The sequence below is a fragment of the Agelaius phoeniceus genome, chromosome 32 (genome assembly GCF_051311805.1).
Source record: "Agelaius phoeniceus isolate bAgePho1 chromosome 32, bAgePho1.hap1, whole genome shotgun sequence".
Taxonomy (NCBI): Eukaryota; Metazoa; Chordata; class Aves; order Passeriformes; family Icteridae; genus Agelaius; species Agelaius phoeniceus.
The window spans coordinates 1304793-1325259 of NC_135296.1; the positions used below are offsets into that span (position 1 = coordinate 1304793).

Consider the following 20467-nt stretch of genomic DNA (forward strand, 5'->3'; position numbering starts at 1 on the left):
CCGAAAGTGACCAAAGGTGGCCGAAAGTGACCACAGGTGGCCGGAGGTGGCCGGAACCCCCCCCACTCCCCCTTTGTCACCGGGGTCCCCAAGGTGTCACCCCCAGACCGACACAGGTGACCACAGGTGACCAAAGGTGGCCGGGGGTGGCCGAAAGTGACCAAAGGTGGCCGAAAGTGACCAAAGGTGGCCGGGAGTGGCCGCAGTGGCCGAAGGTGGCCGGAACCCCTCCCACTCCCCCTTTGTCACCGGGGTCCCCAAGGTGTCACCCCCAGACCCACACAGGTGACCAAAGGTGACCAAAGGCGACCGGGGGTGACCGGGGGTGGCCGGGGGTGGCCGGAGCGCCCCGCCCCCACCCATGGGGGAGGGGTCAGGGTGGGGGCGGGGCTCGGGTTACCCAATAACCCCCCCGGGGCCGCCCCCATAAAGGGACAAGGGACCCCCCCCCCCCCACCCCCCCCGTGTCGCTGTCCCCGTCCCTGTCCCTGTCCCTGTCCCTGTCGCTGTCGCTGTCGCTGTCGCCGTCGCTGTCCCTGTCGCTGTCGCTGTCGCTGTCGCCGTCGCTGTCGCCGTCGCTGTCGCCGTCGCCGCCGCTGTCGCCGCCCCCTCCCTGCGGCCATGGGGGCTCCGGCGCTGCCCCCTCCTCACCCTCCTCATCCTCGTCCTCTCCTCTTCCTCCTCCTCGGATTCCTGGCGCTGCTCGGGACCCCCGCCCGCGCTCAGCTGTGAGACACTGGGGACCCCCACCCATGGGACCCTCATTGGGACCCCCACCCATGGGACCCTCATTGGGACCCCCACCCAAACCCACCCATGGGACCCTCACCCAACCCAAACCCACCCATAGGGCCCCCACCCAAACCCACCCATGGGACCCCCACCCCAAACCCAACCCCACCCATGGGACCCTCATTGGGACCCCCACCCCAACCCCACCCATGGGACCCCCACCCCAAACCCACCCATGGGACCCCCACCCATGGGACCCAAACCCATGGGACCCCCACCCCACCCAAACCACCCATGGGACCCCACCCCAAACCCAGCCCCACCCATGGGACCCCCACCCAAACCCACCCATGGGACCCTCATTGGGACCCCCACCCATGGGACCCTCATTGGGACCCCCACCCATGGGACCCCCACCCCAAACCCACCCATGGGACCCTCATTGGGAACCCCACCCATGGGACCCCCCCCCAAACCAAACCCCACCCATGGGACCCCCACCCACCCCAAACCCACCCATGGGACCCTCACCCCAACCCCATCCCCACCCATGGGACCCCCAACCCATTGTCCATAGGACCCCCCAAACCATGGGACCCCCAACCCACCCATGGGACCCTCATGGGACCCCCACCCCAACCCACCCATGGGACCCTCCCCAAACCCACCCATGGGACCCTCACCCCAACCCAACCCCGCCCATGGGACCCCCACCCCAACCCAAACCCACCCATGGGACCCCACCCCAACCCCACCCATGGGACCCCCCCCCAAACCAAACCCCACCCATGGGACCCCACCCAAACCCACCCATGGGACCCTCATTGGGACCCCCACCCATGGGACCCCAAACCCAACCCAACCCCAACCATGGGACCCCCACCCATGGGACCCCCACCCAACCCCAAACCCACCCATGGGAACCTCACCCCAAACCCACCCATGGGACCCCAACCCCAGCCCCACCCATGGGACCCCCACCCAAACCCACCCATGGGACCCTCATTGGGACCCCCACCCATGGGACCCCACCCCAACCCCACCCATGGGACCCAAACCCAAACCCACCCCAACCATGGGACCCAAACCCAAACCCACCCATGGGACCCCCACCCCCGTTCAAGGGACCCCCATGGAATCCCCTTTTTTGGGACCCCCCCCCCCCACCCATGGGTGCTGTGGGGACAGATTTTGGGGTTTCTGGGTGCTCTGAGGCCCCCAAGGCTTTGTGAGGTCCCCAAGGTGGTTTTGGGACAGATTTTGGGGTTTCTGGGGGCAGATTTTGGTGTTTCTGAGGTTCCCAGGCCGGTTTTGGGACAGATTTGGGCATTTCTGAGGTGCCCAAGTTGATATCGGGACAGATTTTGGGGTTTCTGGGTGCTCTGAGGTCACCAAAGGTTTATGGGGTCCCCAAGCTAATTTTGGGACAGATTTTGGGATTTATGAGGTCCCCAAGGTGTTTTTGGGGCAGATTTTGGGGTTTCTGGGGCAGATTTTGGTGTTTCTGAGGTGCCCGAGGTGTTTTTGGGGTTTTTGGGACAGATTTTGGGGTTTTTGGGGCAGATTTTGGTGTTTCTGAGGTTCCCAAGGTGTTTCTGGGGCAGATTTTGGTGTTTCTGAGGTTCCCAAGGTGTTTCTGGGGCAGATTTTGGGGTTTCTGGGGCAGATTTTGGGGGTTTCGGGGCAGATTTTGGGGGTTTCGGGGCAGATTTTGGTGTTTCTGAGGTGCCCAAGGTGTTTCGGGGCAGATTTTGGGGTTTTGGGGGCAGATTTTGGAGTTTTGTGGGAACAGATTTTGGTGTTTCTGAGGTGCCCAAGGTGTTTCTGGGGCAGATTTTGGGGTTTTTGGGGCAGATTTTGGGTGTTTTGGGGCAGATTTTGGGGTTTTTGGGGCAGATTTTGGTGTTTCTGAGGTGCCCGAGGTGTTTTTGGGGCAGATTTTGGGGGTTTCGGGGCAGATTTTGATGTTTCTGAGGTTCCCAAGGTGTTTTGGGACAGATTTTGGGTGTTTTGGGGCAGATTTTGGGGTTTTTGGGGCAGATTTTGGTGTTTCTGAGGTGCCCAAGGTGTTTTTGGGGCAGATTTTGGGGTTTTTGGGGCAGATTTTGGGGTTTTCGGGGCGGATTTTGGGGTTTTGGGGCAGATTTTGGGGTTTTCGGGGAAGATTTTGGGGTTTTTGTGGCAGATTTTGGGGTTTCAGGGCAGATTTTGGGGGTTTTCGGGGCAGATTTGGGGGTTTCGGGGCAGATTTTGGGGGTTTCAGGGCAGATTTTGGGTGTTTTCGGGGCGGATTTTGGGGTTTTTGGGGCAGATTTTGATGTTTCTGAGGTTCCAAAGGTGTTTAGGGGCAGATTTTGGGGATTTCGGGGCAGATTTTGGGGTTTTTGGGGCGGATTTTGGGGTTTCGGGACAGATTTTGGGGGTTTTTGGGGCTGATTTTGGGGTTTTTGTGGCAGATTTTGGGGTTTTTGGGGCGGATTTTGGTGTTTCTGAGGTGCCCAAGGTGTTTCGGGGTGGATTTTGGGGTTTTCGGGGCAGATTTTGGGGTTTTCAGGGCAGATTTGGGGGTTTTTGGGGCGGATTTTGGGGTTTTTGGGGCGGATTTTGGGTGTTTCAGGGCAGATTTTGGGGGTTTTTGGGGCGGATTTTGGGGTTTCGGGGCAGATTTTGGGGGTTTCGGGGCAGATTTTGGTGTTTCTGAGGTTCCCAAGGTGTTTCGGGGCAGATTTTGGGGTTTTCGGGGCAGATTTTGGTGTTTCTGAGGTTCCCAAGGTGTTTTGGGGCAGATTTTGGGTGTTTTGGGGCAGATTTTGGGGGTTTTGGGGCAGATTTGGGGGTTTCGGGGCAGATTTTGATGTTTCTGAGGTCCCCTAGGTGTTTCGGGGCAGATTTTGGGGTTTCGGGGCAGGTTTTGGGGTTTCGGGGCAGATTTTGGGGTTTCAGGGCAGATTTTGGGTGTTTCGGGGCAGATTTTGGGTGTTTTTGGGGCAGATTTTGGGGGTTTCAGGGCAGATTTTGGGGTTTCGGGGCAGATTTTGGGTGTTTTTGGGGCAGATTTTGGGGTTTTGGGGCAGATTTTGGGGGTTTCGGGGCAGATTTTGGGGGTTTCAGGGCAGATTTGGGGGTTTTAGGGGCAGATTTTGGTGTTTCTGAGGTGCCCAAGATGTTTTTGGGGTTTTGGGGGCAGATTTTGGGGTTTTTGGGGCAGATTTTGGTGTTTCTGCGGTTCCCAAGGTGTTTTGGGGCAGATTTTGGGGTTTCGGGGCAGATTTTGGGGTTTTTGGGGCAGATTTTGGTGTTTCTGAGGTTCCAAAGGTGTTTAGGGGCAGATTTTGGGGATTTCGGGGCAGATTTTGGTGTTTCGGGGCAGATTTTGGGGGTTTCGGGGCAGATTTTGGGGTTTTTGGGGCAGATTTTGGGGTTTCGGGGCAGATTTTGGTGTTTCGGGGCAGATTTTGGGGTTTCGGAGCAGATTTTGGGGTTTTGGGGGCAGATTTTGGGGTTTCTGAGGTTCCAAAGGTGTTTAGGGGCAGATTTTGGGGATTTCGGGGCAGATTTTGGTGTTTCGGGGCAGATTTTGGGGGTTTCGGGGCAGATTTTGGTGTTTTGGGGCAGATTTTGGGGTTTCGGGGCAGATTTTGGGGGTTTTGGGGCAGATTTTGGGGTTTTTGGGGCAGATTTTGGGGTTTCGGGGCAGATTTTGGGGGTTTTGGGGCAGATTTTGGGTGTTTTTGGGGCAGATTTTGGGGTTTCGGGGCAGATTTTGGGGTTTTCGGGGCAGATTTTGGTGTTTCTGCGGTTCCCAAGGTGTTTCGGGGCAGATTTTGGGGTTTTCAGGGCAGATTTTGGGGTTTTTGGGGCAGATTTTGGGGGTTTCAGGGCAGATTTTGGGAGTTTCGGGGCAGATTTTGGGTGTTTCAGGGCAGATTTTGGGGGTTTCGGGGCAGATTTTGGGTGTTTCAGGGCAGATTTTGGGGGTTTCGGGGCAGATTTTGGGGGTTTCGGGGTGGATTTTGGGGTTTTGTGGCAGATTTTGGGTGTTTCGGGGCAGATTTTGGGGTTTTTGGGGTGGATTTTGGGGTTTTCAGGGCAGATTTGGGGGTTTTTGGGGCAGATTTTGGGGTTTTTGGGGCGGATTTTGGGTGTTTTTGGGGCAGATTTTGGGGGTTTCAGGGCAGATTTTGTGGTTTTTGGGGCGGATTTTGGGGTTTCGGGGCAGGTCCCTGTGCCCCGTGCCCCCCCAGCCCCGGCCAGCCCCGGCTGTCCCCAGGGTGACCATGGTGACCCCGGCCGTGCTGCGGCTGGAGACGGACGAGCGGCTGCTCCTGGAGGCCCCCGGGGTGACCGCGGCCACCCAGGCCCTGCTGCTGGTCCAGGACTTCCCCCAGAAGCGCCAGGTCCTGTTCCGGAGCCACGTGGATCTGAGCCCGGAGCAGGGCATGATGGCCACGGCCACCATCAAGGTACGGTCACTGTCACCACCCCTGGCCACTGCCACCATCAAGGTACGGGGTCACCTCCCCACCCTGGTCACTGTCACCATGCCCTGGTCACTGTCACCATGCCCTGGTCAGTGCCACCATCAAGGTACGGTCACTGTCACCATGTCCTGGTCAGTGCCACCATCCCCTGGTCACTGTCACCATGCCCTGGCCACGGCCACCATCAAGGTACGGTCACTGTCACCATCAAGGTATGGTCACTGTCACCACCCCCTGGCCACGGCCACCATCAAGGTACGGTCACTGTCACCATGTCCTGGTCACTGTCACCGTGTCCTGGCCACGGCCACCATGCCCTGGTCACTGTCACCATGCCCTGGTCAGTGCCACCACCCCCTGGTCAGTGCCACCATGTCCTGGTCAGTGTCACCATCCCCTGGTCAGTGCCACCATCAAGGTACAGGGTCACCTCCCTCTGGCCACTGTCACCATCCCCTGGTCAGTGTCACCATGTCCTGGTCAGTGTCACCATCCCCTGGTCAGTGTCACCATGTCCTGGTCAGTGTCACCATCCCCTGGTCAGTGCCACCATCAAGGTATGGGGTCACCTCCCTCTGGTCACTGTCACCGTGCCCTGGTCACTGTCACCATGTCCTGGTCAGTGCCACCATGCCCTGGTCAGTGCCACCATCAAGGTACGGTCACTGTCACCATCCCCTGGTCACTGTCACCATGCCCTGGTCAGTGCCACCATCCCCTGGTCACTGCCACCATGCCCTGGTCACTGTCACCATCATGGTACGGTCACTGTCACCTCCCCCGGTCAGTGTCACCATCCCCTTCTGGTAAATGCCACCACCCCCTCCGGTCAGTGCCACCTCCCCTGGTCGCTGTCACCACCCCCTTCTGGTCACCGTCACCTCCCACTGGTCACTGTCACCGTTTCCTTCTGGTAACTGCCACCACCCCCTTCCGGTCAGTGTCACCTCCCCGGTCAGTGCCACCACCCTGTGGTCACTGTCACCACCCCCTTCTGGTAACTGTCACCTCCCCTGGTCACTGCCACCTCCTGGTCACTGTCACCCCCCTGGTCAATGTCACCACCCCCCTCTGGTCAGTGTCACCCCCTGGTCACTGCCATCCCCTTGGTGGCCAGCACGGGTCACTGTCCCCTCTCTGGTCACTGCCATCACCCTGGTCAGTGTCACCCCCTGGTGACCAGCACGGGTCACTGTCCCCTCTCTGGTCAGTGTCACCCCCCTGGTGACCAGCACGGGTCACTGTCCCCTCTCTGGTCAGTGTCACCCCCTGGTGACCAGCACGGGTCACTGTCCCCTCTCTGGTCAGTGTCACCCCCTGGTGACCAGCACGGGTCACTGTCCCCTCTCTGGTCAGTGTCACCCCCCTGGTGACCAGCACGGGTCACTGTCCCCTCTCTGGTCAGTGTCACCCCCTGGTGACCAGCACGGGTCACTGTCCCCTCTCTGGTCAGTGTCACCCCCCTGGTGACCAGCACGGGTCACTGTCCCCTCTCTGGTCAGTGTCACCCCCTGGTGGCCAGCACGGGTCACTGTCCCCTCTCTGGTCAGTGTCACCCCCTGGTGACCAGCACGGGTCACTGTCCCCTCTCTGGTCAGTGCCACCCCCTGGTGACCAGCACGGGTCACTGTCCCCTCTCTGGTCAGTGTCACCCCCCTGGTGACCAGCACGGGTCACTGTCCCCTCTCTGGTCAGTGTCACCCCCTGGTGACCAGCACCGGTCACTGTCCCTGCGGTCACTGCCCAGGACGGGAAACGGGAACTGACCCTGAGCGGGGGTGGGGAATGGCCGGGGGAGGGGACAGTGGTCACTGCTGGGGACAGTGGTCACTGCTGGGGACAGCAGGGTGGTCACTCCAGGTGTCCATGGGGATGGCCACCTCCAGGTGTCCCCACAGATGTCCCCAATGTCCCTGTGGATATCCCCAATGTCCCCAGTGCTCCTGTCCCCGTGGATGTCCCCTGTCCCCACAGATGTCCCCAATGTCCCTGCCCCTCTGGACGTCCCCAATGTCCCCCCTGTCCCCAGTGTCCCCAATGTCCCCCTGTCCCCACTGTCCCCACTGTCCCCACTGTCCCCATGTCCCCATATCCCCAGTGTCCCCAGTGTCCCCATGTCCCCCCTGTCCCCACTGTCCCCAGTGTCCCCAGTGTCCCCTGTCCCCATATCCCCAGTGTCCCCATGTCCCCCCTGTCCCCAGTGCCCCATGTCCCCTGTCCCCAGTGTCCCCCTGTCCCCACTGTCCCCACTGTCCCCCCAGTGTCCCCAATGTCCCCCCAGTGTCCCCAATGTCCCCTGTCCCCCTGTCCCCAGGTGCCAGCCAAGGCGCTGCCGCAGGCGCCAGGGAAGCCGTTTGTGGCGGTGACAGCGCGGGTGGGCGCGGTGACACTGGAGAAGGTGCTGCTGGTGTCCCTGCAGAGCGGCCACATCTTCGTGCAGACCGACAAACCCATCTACACCCCGGGCAGCACCGGTGAGGGACACCTGGGGACACCTTGGTGACAGCTGGGGACAGCTGGGGATACTGCGGGGACAGCTGGGGACAGCTGGGGACACTGCGGGGACACTGCGGGGACAGCCTGGGGACACTGCGGGGACAGCCTGGGGACAGCTGGGGACACTGCGGGGACAGCCTGGGGACACCCTGGGGACAGCCTGGGGACAACCTGGGGACAGTGCGGGGACAGCCTGGGGACACTGTGGGGGCAGCTGGGGACAGCTGGGGACACCCTGGGGACACTGTGGGGACAGCCTGGGGACACTGCGGGGATAGCCTGGGGACAGCTGGGGACACTGCGGGGACACCCTGGGGACACCCTGGGGACACCCTGGGGACAGCTGGGGACACTTCGGGGACACCTGGGGACACTGCGGGGACAGCTGGGGACACCCTGGGGACATTGGAGGGGATGGGGACACCGAAGGGATTGGGACACTGTGGGGACACCTCATGTTGTCACCTCACCTTGTCCCCTGTGTCCCCTCACCTTGTCTCCTGTGTCCCCTCCCTTGTCCCTCAGGTCCCCCTCTGCTCACTTTGTCCCCTGTGTCCCCTCCCAGTCCCCAGTGTCCCCTCCAGTGCTGGCTGTCCCCACGTGTCCCCTGTGTCCCCTGACCTTGTCCCCTGTGTCCCCTCCCAGTGCTCTGCCGCCTCTTCACCGTGAACCACCTCATGCAGCCGGTGGCCAAGACGGTCACCGTGGAGATCAAGGTGGGTGACACAGGTGTGACATGGGTGTGACACGGGTGGGTGACATGGATGTGACACGGGTGGGTGACACAGGGGTGACACGGGTGTGACACGGGTGGGTGACACGGGTGTGACACGGGTGGGTGACACGGGTGGGTGACATGGATGTGACACAGGTGGGTGACACAGAGGTGACACGGGTGGGTGACACGGGTGGGTGACACGGGTGGGTGACACGAGTGTGACACGGGTGGGTGACACAGGTGGGTGACACGAGTGTGACACGGGTGTGACACGGGTGGGTGACACAGGTGGGTGACACGGGTGTGACACGGGTGGGTGACACGGGTGGGTGACACGGGTGTGACACGGGTGTGACACGGGTGGGTGACACGGTGCCACCCGCGTGTCCCCTCAGACGCCCGACAACGTCATCATCAAACAAATCCCGGTGTCGTCCCCGACCAAAAACGGGATCCTGTCCCTCACCCACAACCTGCCCGAGGTCATCAGGTGGGTGTCACCGTCCCCCGCGGTGGCCTGGGGACACCCCCGGCACTGTCACCTCCCTGTCACCTCCCCGTCACCTCCCTGTCACCTCCCCCAGCTTGGGCATGTGGACGATTTCGGCCAAATTCGAGGATTCTCCGGATCAGGATTTCAGCACCAAATTCGAGGTCAAGGAATACGGTGGGTGAGGGGTGAGGGGTGAGGGTGGCCTTGGGGACATCGGGGGCTGTCCCCAAGGGGTGGCGGTGTCACCGTGTCACCGATGTCACCGATGTCACCCCGCAGTGCTGCCCAGCTTCGAGGTGTCCGTGATTCCTGAGGAGAAATTCCTCTACATCGACAGCCAGGAGGACTTCAAGGTGTCCATCCTGGCCAGGTGACACCAAAATGTCCCTTTTTGGGGACAACAGTGTCCCCTCGGGGGTCACAGCTGTGTGGGGGGACAGGGGACAGCTGGGCTTGGCTGGTGGCCCTGGGGGTGGCACGATGGGGACACGGCGTGGCTTGGGGACATCGGTGGTGGTGGCAGGGATGGGGTGGCAGCATGGGGACATGGGGTGACATTGGTGATGGTGACAGGGATGGGGTGACAGGGACAGGGAGGGGACATGGGGACATTGTTGGTGGCAGGATGGGGACATGGGGTGACATGGGGACATGGGGACATCGGTGGTGGTGGCAGGGATGGGAGGACAGAGATGGGGTGGCAGCATGGGGACATGGGGGGACATTGGTGATGGTGACAGGGATGGGATGGCAGGGACAGGGTGGGGACATGGGGACACTGTTGGTGGCAGGGATCGGATGGCAGGGACAGGGGTGGCAGGATGGGGACATGGGGGGACATGGGGACATGGGGTGACATTGGTGATGGTGACAGGGATGGGGTGACAGGGACAGGGTGGGGACATGGGGGGACATGGGGTGACATTGGTGATGGTGGCAGGGATGGGATGGCAGGGACAGGGGTGGCTTGGGGACACGGGGACATTGGTGATGGTGACAGGGATGGAATGGCAGGGACAGGGGTGGCAGGACGGGGACATGGGGGGACATGGGGACATTGGTGGTGGTGGCAGAGGTTGGATAACAGAGATGGGGTGACAGGATGGGGACATGGGGACGGTGACACAGTGACAGGGTGGCACAGTGACAGGGTGGCACGGTGGCACGGTGGCTGTCCCCAGGTACCTGTACGGGAAGCGCGTGGACGGGATGGCCTTTGTCCTGTTTGGGGTCATGGTGGACGATGAGAGGAAGAGCATCCCCCAGTCCCTGCGGCGTGTCCCGGTGAGCCTGGCACTGCCACTGTCCCTGTCCCCAGCCCTGCCACTGTCCCTGTCCCCAACGCTGCCACTGTCCCGGTGAGCCTGGCGCTGCCACTGTCCCTGTCCCCAACGCTGCCACTGTCCCTGTCCCCAGCCCTGTCACTGTCCCTGTCCCCAGCCCTGTCCCGGTGAGCCTGGCACTGCCACTGTCCCTGTCCCCAGTGATGTCCCCAATGCTGGCACTGCCACTGTCCCTGTCCCCAACGCTGCCACTGTCCCTGTCCCCAACGCTGCCACTGTCCCTGTCCCCAGCCCTGTCCCGGTGAGCCTGGCACTGCCACTGTCCCTGTCCCCAAAGCTGCCACTGTCCCTGTCCCCAGCCCTGCCACTGTCCCTGTCCCCAGCCCTGTCCCGGTGAGCCTGGCACTGCCACTGTCCCTGTCCCCAGCCCTGTCCCTGTGAGCCTGGCACTGCCACTGTCCCTGTCCCCAACGCTGCCACTGTCCCTGTCCCCAGCCCTGTCCTAACCCTGTCCCCAACCCTGTCCCCATGTCCCCAACCCTGTCCCCAGGTTCAGGACAGTGACACCGAGGCCATGCTGTCCCCTGCTGTCCCTGACCCTGTCCCCAATGTGTCCCCAATGTGTCCCCAGGTGCAGGACGGTGACGCTGACGTCCTGCTGTCCCTAACCCTGTCCCCAATGTGTCCCCAATGTGTCCCCAGGTGCAGGACGGTGACGCTGACGTCCTGCTGTCCCTGACCCTGTCCCCAATGTGTCCCCAATGTGTCCCCAGGTGCGGGACGGTGACGCTGACGTCCTGCTGTCCCTAACCCTGTCCCCAATGTGTCCCCAATGTGTCCCCAGGTGCAGGACGGTGACGCTGACGTCCTGCTGTCCCTAACCCGGTCCCCAATGTGTCCCCAATGTGTCCCCAGGTGCAGGATGGTGACGCTGACGTCCTGCTGTCCATGGCTCAGCTGCGCGAGCGCTTCCCCAAGCCCCAGGAGCTGGTGGGACACTCCCTCTATGTCACTGTCACCGTCATCACCGAGTCGGGTCTGTGCGGGGACACGGGGGGCACGGGGGGACAGGGACAGCCGGGGGACATGGGGGGACATGGGAGGACAGGGACAGTGAGGGGACACAGGGGGACACGGGGGGACATGGGGAGACAGGGACAGCAGGGGGACATGGGGGGACATGGGAGGACAGGGACAGTGAGGGGACACGGGGGGACATGGGGAGACAGGGACAGCAGGGGGACATGGGGGGATAGGGACAGCGGGGGGACATGGGGGGACATGAGGGGACACGGGGGGACACAGGGGGACAGGGACAGCAGGGAGACATGGGGGGACATGGGGGGACAGGGACACAGGGGGCCAGGGAAAGTGGGACGACACGGGGGGCAGGGACAACAATGGGACACAGGGGGACATGGGGGACACAGGGGGACATGGGAGGACATGAGGGGACACGGGGAGACAGGGACAGTGAGGGGACAGTGGGGGGACATGGGGGACATGGGGACCCAGGAGGATAGGGGCAGCGGGGGGACACAGGGGACAGGGACAACGAGGGGACAGGGACAGCAGGGGGACATGGGGAGACACGGGGGAATATGGGGAGACAGGGACAGTGAGGGGACACGGGGGGACACGGGGGGACATGAGGGGACAGGTACAGCAGGGGGACCCAGGGGACAGGGACAACGAGGGGACAGGGACAGCTGGGGGACATGGGGGGACAGGGACAATGAGGGGGACCCAGGGGACAGGGACAACGAGGGGACAGGGACAGCTGGGGGACATGGGGGGACACAGGGGGACATGGGGGGACATGAACAGCAGGGGGACATGGGGGGACACGGGGGGACACAGGGGGATAGGGACAGTGAGGGGACACAGGGGGACATGGGGGGACAGGGACATCAGGGGGACCCAGGGGGACAGGGACAGCAGGGGGACACAGGGGACAGGGACAACGAGGGGACAGGGACAGCAGGTGGCAGGGGGACAGTGAGGGGACAGGGACAGAGAGGATGGGGGACACCTGGGACAGGGCCCGGAGGTGACACGGCCGCCGTGGTGTCCCCACAGGAGGGTGGCAGGGGGACATGGGGGGACAGGGACAGTGAGGATGGGGGACACCTGGGGTGGGGACAGGGCCCGGAGGTGACAGGGCCGCCGCGGTGTCCCCACAGGCAGTGACATGGTGGAGGCCCAGCTTGGTGACATCAAGATCGTGACGTCCCCCTACAGCATCCACTTCACCCGCACCCCCAAGTACTTCAAGCCGGGGATGCCCTTTGACCTCATGGTTGGTGACATCTTGGGGACAGCGGTGGCCCAGGGTGGTGGCACGGGGACCCTCGGGGTGTCCTGGGGCAGGGACAGGGCACAGCTGGGGCTGGAGGAGGAGTCGGTGCCTGGGTGATGTCCCCGTGTCACCTGAGAGGGGCTGGGGACCAAGAGCTGTCCCCGTGTACCTGGGATGGCACTTGCTGGTGCCAGTGTCCCTTTGCAGTGCCACCGCCCCTTCCCGGTGTCACCACCCCTTCCCGGTGTCACCGCCCCTTCCCAGTGTCATTGTCCCCAGTGCCACCACCCCTTTCCAGTGTCACCACCCCTTCCCGGTGTCACCGCCCCTTCCCGGTGTCACCGCCCCTTCCCGGTGTCATTGTCCCCAGTGTCACCACCCCTTCCCAGTGTCCCCTCCCAGTGCCACCACCCCTTCCCAGTGTCCCTTTGCAGTGCCACCACCCCTTCGCAGTGTCCCCTCCCAGTGCCACCACCCCTTCCCAGTGTCATTGTCCCTTCCCAGTGTCCCCTCCCAGTGCCACCACCCCTTCCCGGTGTCCCTTCCCTCACTCCCACGTCCCCCCATCCCTCAGTGTCCCCTCCACGTTTATGTCACCCTCTCAGTGTCCCCTCCATGTTTATGTCACCAATCCTGGTGTCCCCTCCAGGTTTATGTCACCATCCCCGATGTCCCCTCCAGGTTTCTGTCACCAACCCTGGTGTCCCCTCCAGGTTTATGTCACCACCCCCCAGTGTCCCCTCCAGGTTTATGTCACCCTCTCAGTGTCCCCTCCAGGTTAATGTCACCAATCCCGGTGTCCCCTCCAGGTTTCTGTCACCAACCCTGGTGTCCCCTCAGGTTTATGTCACCAATCCCGGTGTCCCCTCCAGGTTTATATCACCATCCCTCAGTGTCCCCTCCAGGTTTATGTCACCATCCCCGATGTCCCCTCCAGGTTTATGTCACCATCCCTCAGTGTCCCCTCCAGGTTTATGTCACCATCCCCGATGTCCCCTCCAGGTTTATGTCACCATCCCTCAGTGTCCCCTCCAGGTTTATGTCACCACCCTCAGTGTCCTCTCCAGGTTTATGTCACCATCCCTCAGTGTCCCCTCCAGGTTTATGTCACCATCCCTCAGTGTCCCCTCCAGGTTTATGTCACCACCCTCAGTGTCCTCTCCAGGTTTATGTCACCATCCCCTGGTGTCCCCTCCAGGTTTATGTCACCATCCCTCAGTGTCCCCTCCAGGTTTATGTCACCAATCCCCAGTGTCCCCTCCAGGTTTATGTCACCACCCTCAGTGTCCCCTCCATGTTTATGTCACCACCCCTGATGTCCCCTCCAGGTTTATGTCACCCTCTCAGTGTCCCCTCCATGTTTATGTCACCAATCCTCAGTGTCCCCTCCAGGTTTATGTCACCAATCCTGGTGTCCCCTCCAGGTTTCTGTCACCAACCCTGGTGTCCCCTCCAGGTTTATGTCACCATCCCCGATGTCCCCTCCAGGTTTATGTCACCATCCCTCAGTGTCCCCTCCAGGTTTATGTCACCAATCCCGGTGTCCCCTCCAGGTTTATGTCACCAACCCTGACGGGTCCCCGGCGCCGCGTGTCACCGTCGAGGCCGATGGCTTCCAGGGCCAGGTGTCCACGCGGGGCGATGGCACGGCCAGGCTGGTCCTCAACATGCCGGCCACCAGGGACAGCGTCCCCATCACCGTGAGTGGGGACACCGCTGTCACCTCACCAGGGTGGCCCAGGGCTGGGGAGGTGACCGGGCCTTGGGGTGGCTGAGGTGGTGATGACCACGGCTCAGGACAGCAGGACTGGACATTCGGGATGGTCAGTGCACTGTGGTGGTCAAGATGTCCAGAGACCTCCATAGTGGCCAAAATCTCCATAGTGGCCAAAATCTCCATGATAACCAACAGACTTCCATGATGGTCAAGACCTCTATGGAACCTCCATGGTGGCCAAGGCCTCCATGATGGCCAAGCCCTGCATGATGGCCAAGACCTCTATGGAACCTCTCTGGTGGCCAAGTCCTCCATGATGGCCAAGCCTTCCATGATAGCCAAGCTTTCCATGACGGCCAAGACTGCCATGATGGCCAAGGCCTTTATGGTGGCCAAGACTTATGGAGCCCCTATGGTGGCCAAGATCTCTATGGTGGTCAAGACTGCCATGATGGCCAAGCCTTCTATGGTGGCCAAGCCCTTTATGGTGGCCAAGCCCTCCATGATGGTTCCTCTATGGAACCTCTCTGGTGACCAAGGCCTTTATGGAACCTCTATGATGGCCAAGCTCTCCATGATGGCCAAGGCCTCTATGGAACCTCTCTGGTGGCCAAGCCCTTCATGATGGCCAAGCTCTCCATGATGGCCAAGCCCTCCATGATGTCCAAGCCCTCCATGATGGCCAAGCTCTCCATGATGGCCAAGGCCTCTATGGAGCCTCTCTGGTGGCCAAGCCCCCCCATGATGGTTCCTCCATGGAACCCCTATGGTGGCCAAGCCCTCCATGATGGCCAAGCTCTCCATGATGGCCAAGACCTCTATGGAACCTTTATGGTGGCCAAGACCTCTATGGAACCTCTCTGGTGGCCAAGCCCCCCCATGATGGCCAAGCCCTCCATGATGGTTCCTCTATGGAACCTCTCTGGTGGCCAAACCCTCCAGGATGGCCAAGGCCTCTATGGAGCCCCTATGGTGGCCAAGCCCCCCCATGATGGTTCCTCCATGGAACCCCTATGGTGGCCAAGCCCTCCATGATGGCCAAGCCCTCCATGATGGCCAAGGCCTCTATGGAACCTCTCTGGTGGCCAAGGCCTCCATGATGGCCAAGGCCTTTATGGAGCCCCTATGGTGGCCAAGGCCTCTATGGAACCTCTCTGGTGGCCAGGCCCCCCCATGATGGTTCCTCTATGGAACCCCTATGATGGCCAAGCCCTCCATGATGGCCAAGGCCTCTATGGAACCTCTGTGGTGGCCAAGCCCTCCGTGATGGCCAAGGCCTCTATGGAACCTCTCTGGCGGCCAAGACCTCTTTGGAACCTCTCTGGTGGCCAAGCCCCCCATGATGGCCAAGGCCTCTATGGAGCCTCTCTGGTGGCCAAGGCCTCTATGGAACCCCTATGGTGGCCAAGGCCTCTATGGAGCCTCTCTGGCGGCCAAGGCCTCCATGATGGCCAAGCCCTCCATGATGGTTCCTCTATGGAACCTCTCTGGTGGCCAAGGCCTCTATGGAGCCTCTCTGGTGGCCAAGGCCTCTATGGAACCTCTTTGGTGGCCAAGCTCTCCATGATGGTTCCTCTATGGAGCCTCTCTGGTGGCCAAGGCCTCTATGGAGCCTCTCTGGTGGCCAAGGCCTCTATGGAGCCTCTCTGGTGGCCAAGCTCTCCATGATGGTTCCTCTATGGAGCCTCTCTGGTGGCCAAGGCCTCTATGGAGCCTCTCTGGTGGCCAAGGCCTCCATGGAGCCTCTCTGGTGGCCAAGGCCTCCCCGCTGCCCCCAGCCCGGCCCGTGTCCCTCCCCGCTGACCGAGTGCCCCCGTGTCCCCCGTGCCAGGTGCGGACGGCGCAGGAGGGGCTGCCCCCGGAGCGCCAGGCCTCGCGGCAGATGACGGCCCAGGCCTATCGCAGCCAGGCCGGCTCGGGCAACTTCCTGCACCTGGCGGTGGCCACCACCGAGGTCCAGACCGGGGAGAACCTGGCCGTCAACTTCCACCTCAAGACCAGCAACAACAACGTCCGCAACTCCGTCCCGTTCTTCACCTACCTGGTGGGTACCCGCGGTTGATGGGTGGTGCCCCCACCTTGGCCATCTGGACGTCCAGGGACCTGGAGGACATTTGGATGAGCCTGGGGGGCCCTTGAGGGACTTGGGAGGTCCTTGAGGGGTTTGGGGGGTCCTTGAGGGGTTTGGGAGGTTCTTGAGGGAACTGAGAGGTTCTTGAGGGGTTTGGGAGGCCCTTGAGGGGTTTGGGAGATCCTTGAGAGGTTTGGGAGGTTCTTGAAGGAACTGAGAAGTCCTTGAGGGGTTTGGGAGGCCTTGGAGGTGTTTGGGGTTTCCTTGAGGGGTTTGGGGGGTTCTTGAGGGACCTGGGAGGTCCTTGAGGGTTTTGGGAGGTCCTTGAAGGGTTTGGGAGGTCCTTGAGGGGTTTGGGGGGTCCTTGAGGGGTTTGGAAGGTTCTTGAGAGTTTTTGGAGGTTCTTGAGGGGTTTGGGGGGTCCTTGAAGGAACTGAGAGGTCCTTGAGGGACCTGGGAGGTTTCACCTACCTGGTGTGTACCCATGGTTGATCGGTGGTGCCTCCACCTTGGTGACCACCTGGACATCCAGGGACCTGGAGGACATTTGGATGAGCCTGGGGGGACCTTGGAGATCTTTGAAGGGTTTGGGAGGCCCTTGAGGGGTCTGGGAGGTCCTTGAGGGGTTTGGAGGGTCCTTGATGGGTTTGGAAGGTTCTTGAGGGAGCTGAGAGATCCTTGAGGGGTTTGGGAGGTCCTTGGAGGTGTTTGGGAGGTCCTTGAGGGGTTTGGGAGGCCTTGGAGGTGTTTGGGAGGTCCTTGAGGGGTTTGGGAGGTCCTTGAACGTTTTGAGAGGTTCTTGAGGGGTTTAGGAGGTTCTTGAGGGGTTTGGAAGGTTCTTGAGGGGTTTGGAAAGTTCTTGAGGGGTTTGGAAGGTTCTTGATGGAACTGAGAGATCCTTGAGGTGTTTGGGAGGTCCTTGGAGGTGTTTGGGAGGTCCTTGAGGGGTTTGGGAGGTCCTTGAAGGGTTTGGGAGGTTCTTGAGGGGTTTGGAAGGTTCTTGAGGGGTTTGGAAGGTTCTTGATGGAACTGAGAGATCCTTGAGGTGTTTGGGAGGTCCTTGGAGGTGTTTGGGAGGTCCTTGAGGGAACTGAGAGGTCCTTGGAGGTGTTTGGAAGGTTCTTGAGGGGTCTGGGAGGTCCTTGAGGGGTTTGGGAGGTCCTTGAAGGACCTGGGAGGTTCTTGAGGGGTCTGGGAGGTTCTTGAGGGGTCTGGGAGGTCCTTGGAGGTGTTTGGAAGGTTCTTGAGGGGTCTGGGAGGTCCTTGAGGGGTTTAGAAGGTCCTTGAGGAGTTTGGGAGGTCCTTGAGGGCTTTGGGAGGTCCTTGAGTGGTTTGGAAGGTTCTTGATGGAACTGAGAGATCCTTGAGGGGTTTGGGAGGTTCTTGAGGGGTTTGGGAGGTCCTTGGAGGTGTTTGGGAGGTTCTTGAGAGGTTTGGGAGGTCCTTGAGTGGTTTGGGAGGTCCTTGAGGGAACTGAGAGATCCTTGAGGTGTTTGGGAGGTCCTTGGAGGTGTTTGGGAGGTCCTTGAGGGAACTGAGAGGTCCTTGGAGGTGTTTGGAAGGTTCTTGAGGGGTCTGGGAGGTCCTTGAGGGGTTTGGGAGGTTCTTGAGGGGTCTGGGAGGTCCTTGAGGGGACACTGAGGGGCGTCCAGGTGGTCACCAAGCCTGGGTTCCTGGCAGATCATGACCAAGGGCCGCATCCTCCGAGCCGGCCGGCAGCGGCACGAGCCCGGCCAGAGCTTGGTGACCATGACCCTGCCGGTGACGCCCGAGCTCATCCCGTCCTTCCGCATCGTGGCCTTCTACTACGTCCTGCCCGGCGAGATCGTGGCCGACTCCGTCTGGGTGGACGTCAAGGACACCTGCATGGGCTCCGTCAGTGTCCCCTGGTGGTCCCAGGGGGGTCCCAGGGGGTCTTGGAGACGTTGGATGGGCCTTGGTGGTGCTGGAGTGGTCCTTGGGGTGGCCCTGGAGGCACCTGGGAGGTCTTGGAGGTGTTTGGGGGGTCCTTGAGGCACCTGGGAGGTTCTTGAGGGGTTTGGGAGGTTCTTGAAGGAATTGGGAGGTCCTTGAGGGGTTTGGGAGATCCTTGAGGCACCTGGGAGGTTCTTGAGGGGTTTGGGAGGTTCTTGAAGGAACTGAGAGGTCCTTGAGGGGTTTGGGAGGTTCTTGAGGGAGCTGGGAGGTTCTTGAGGGGTTTGGGGGGTCCTTGAGGGACCTGGATGGCCTTGAGGTCCTTGAAGTGGCCCTTGAGGGGTCTGGGAGGATTTGGAGGTGTTTTGGGGGGGCCTTTGAGGGGTTTGGGAGGTCCTTGAGGTGTTTGGGAGGTCCTTGAGGGGTCTTGGAGATTCTTGAGGGAACTGAGAGATCCTTAAGGGGGTTGGAAGGTCCTTGAGGAGCTTGGGTGGCCCTTGAGGGACCTGGGAGGTCCTTGAGGGGCTTGGGAGGTTCTTGAGGGCCCTGGGAGGTTCTTGAGGGGTTTGGGAGGTTCTTGAAGGAACTGAGAGGTCCTTGAGGTATTTGAGAGGTTCTTGAGGCACCTGGGAGGTCCTCGAGGTGTTTGGGAGGTCCTTGAGGGATCTGGAAGTTCCTTGAGGGGTTTGGGAGGTTCTTGAGGGAACTGAGAGGTCCTTGAGGCATTTGGGGGCCCTTGAGGGATCTGGAGAACCTTTGGAAGGGTTTGGGTGGCCTTGAGGGACCCTTGAGGGATCTGGGGGATCTTTGGAAGGGTTTGGGAGGACCCTGAGATCCTTGGGGACCTTTGGAAGAACTCGAGGGGACATTGAGGGACCTGAGTGGCCCCCGGTGGGGATTTGGTGTCACTTGTGCGGTTTTGGACACTCCACGAGGAGCTTGGACATCTCCAGGGTGACCCAGGTGGCCCTGGTGGCCCTGGTGGCCCAGACATGAAGCCCATGTCCAAATGTGGTGTCTCCTGTGACAAAAGTGTCTTTTGGGGACATCCTGGGGACGTCACCTCCTGTGTCTGTGGCAGCTGGTGGTGAAGGGGGCGACAGAAGGTGACAACCGTGTCCAAGAGCCGGGGTCGGGGATGAGGCTGCACATCGAGGGCGACCACAAGGCCTACGTGGGGCTGGTGGCCGTGGACAAGGGGGTCTACGTCCTCAACAAGAACAAGTTCACCCAGGCCAAGGTGGGTGGCCCTGTCCTCCATGTCCCCTGGTGGTGGCCACCATGGTTGTGCCTGTCCCTGCTGTCCCCTGGTGGTGACCATCATGTTTGTGCCTGTCCCCATCATCTCCTTGTGGTGGCCACCGTGATTGTCCATGACCCTGATGTCCCCTGGCGGTGGACACCATGGTTGTCCCTGATGTCCCCTGGTGGTGACCACCATGGTTGTCCTTGGGCCTGATGTCCCATAGTGGTGGCCACATAGTGGTTGTCCCTGTCCCCATCATCTCCTTGTGGTGGCCACCATGGTTGTCCCTGTCCCCATTGTCCCCTGGTGGTGGCCACCATGGTTGTCCTTGGACCTGATGTCCCATGGTGGTGGCCATCACGGTTGTCCCTGCTGTCCCCTGGTGGTGGCCACCATGGTTGTCCTTGTCCTCATCATCTCCTTGTGGTGGCCACCATGGTTGTGCCTGTCCCCATTGGTCCTTGGTAGTGGCCATCATGGTTGTCCTTGGGCCTGCTGTCCCTGGGTGGTGGCCACCATGGTTGTGCCTGTCCCTGATGTCCCCTGGTGGTGGCCACCATGGTTGTCCCTGTCCCCATTGGTCCTTGGTGGGGGCCACCATGATTGTCCCTGTCCCTGCTGTCCCTTGGTGGTGGCCACCATGGTTGTGCCTGTCCCCATCATCTCCTTGTGGTGACCACCATGGTTGTCCCTGTCCCCATTGGTCCTTGGTGGTGGCCACCATGGTTGTCCCTGTCCCCATTGGTCCTTGGTGGTGGCCATCATGGTTGTCCCTGTCCCTGATGTCCCTGGGTGGTGGCCGTGGACAAGGGGGTCTTTGTCCTCAACAAGAACAAGTTCACCCAGACCAGGGTGGGTGGCCCTGTCCTCGATGTCCCCAAGGGGTGGCCATGGCCATCCCCAGCACCCTTGGGTGGTGGCTGTCACGGCTGTCCCTGTCCCCATCGTCCCCTCCTGGTGGCCATCATGGTTGTCCCTGTCACCCCTGGTGGTGGTGGTGGCTGTCACGGGTGTCCC

At 61.1% G+C, this 20467-nt stretch overlaps 1 protein-coding gene across 1 annotated transcript in view; it reads left to right on the forward strand.

Moving 5' to 3' along the window:
* Positions 1–516: 516 nt before the first annotated feature.
* LOC129133831 (A.superbus venom factor 1-like) overlaps positions 517–20467 on the forward strand; it is a 46613-nt gene continuing 26662 nt past the window's right edge. The window contains exons 1-14 of the mRNA XM_077192280.1: positions 517–728; positions 5003–5195; positions 7528–7687; positions 8355–8425; positions 8823–8917; positions 9012–9094; positions 9200–9290; positions 10102–10204; positions 11119–11239; positions 12387–12502; positions 14056–14202; positions 16051–16263; positions 17971–18165; positions 19286–19444. Coding sequence (XP_077048395.1) covers positions 622–728; positions 5003–5195; positions 7528–7687; positions 8355–8425; positions 8823–8917; positions 9012–9094; positions 9200–9290; positions 10102–10204; positions 11119–11239; positions 12387–12502; positions 14056–14202; positions 16051–16263; positions 17971–18165; positions 19286–19444 — 1854 coding nt within the window. The 5' untranslated portion in view covers positions 517–621. The remainder of the gene's footprint in view (positions 729–5002; positions 5196–7527; positions 7688–8354; positions 8426–8822; positions 8918–9011; positions 9095–9199; positions 9291–10101; positions 10205–11118; positions 11240–12386; positions 12503–14055; positions 14203–16050; positions 16264–17970; positions 18166–19285; positions 19445–20467) is intronic.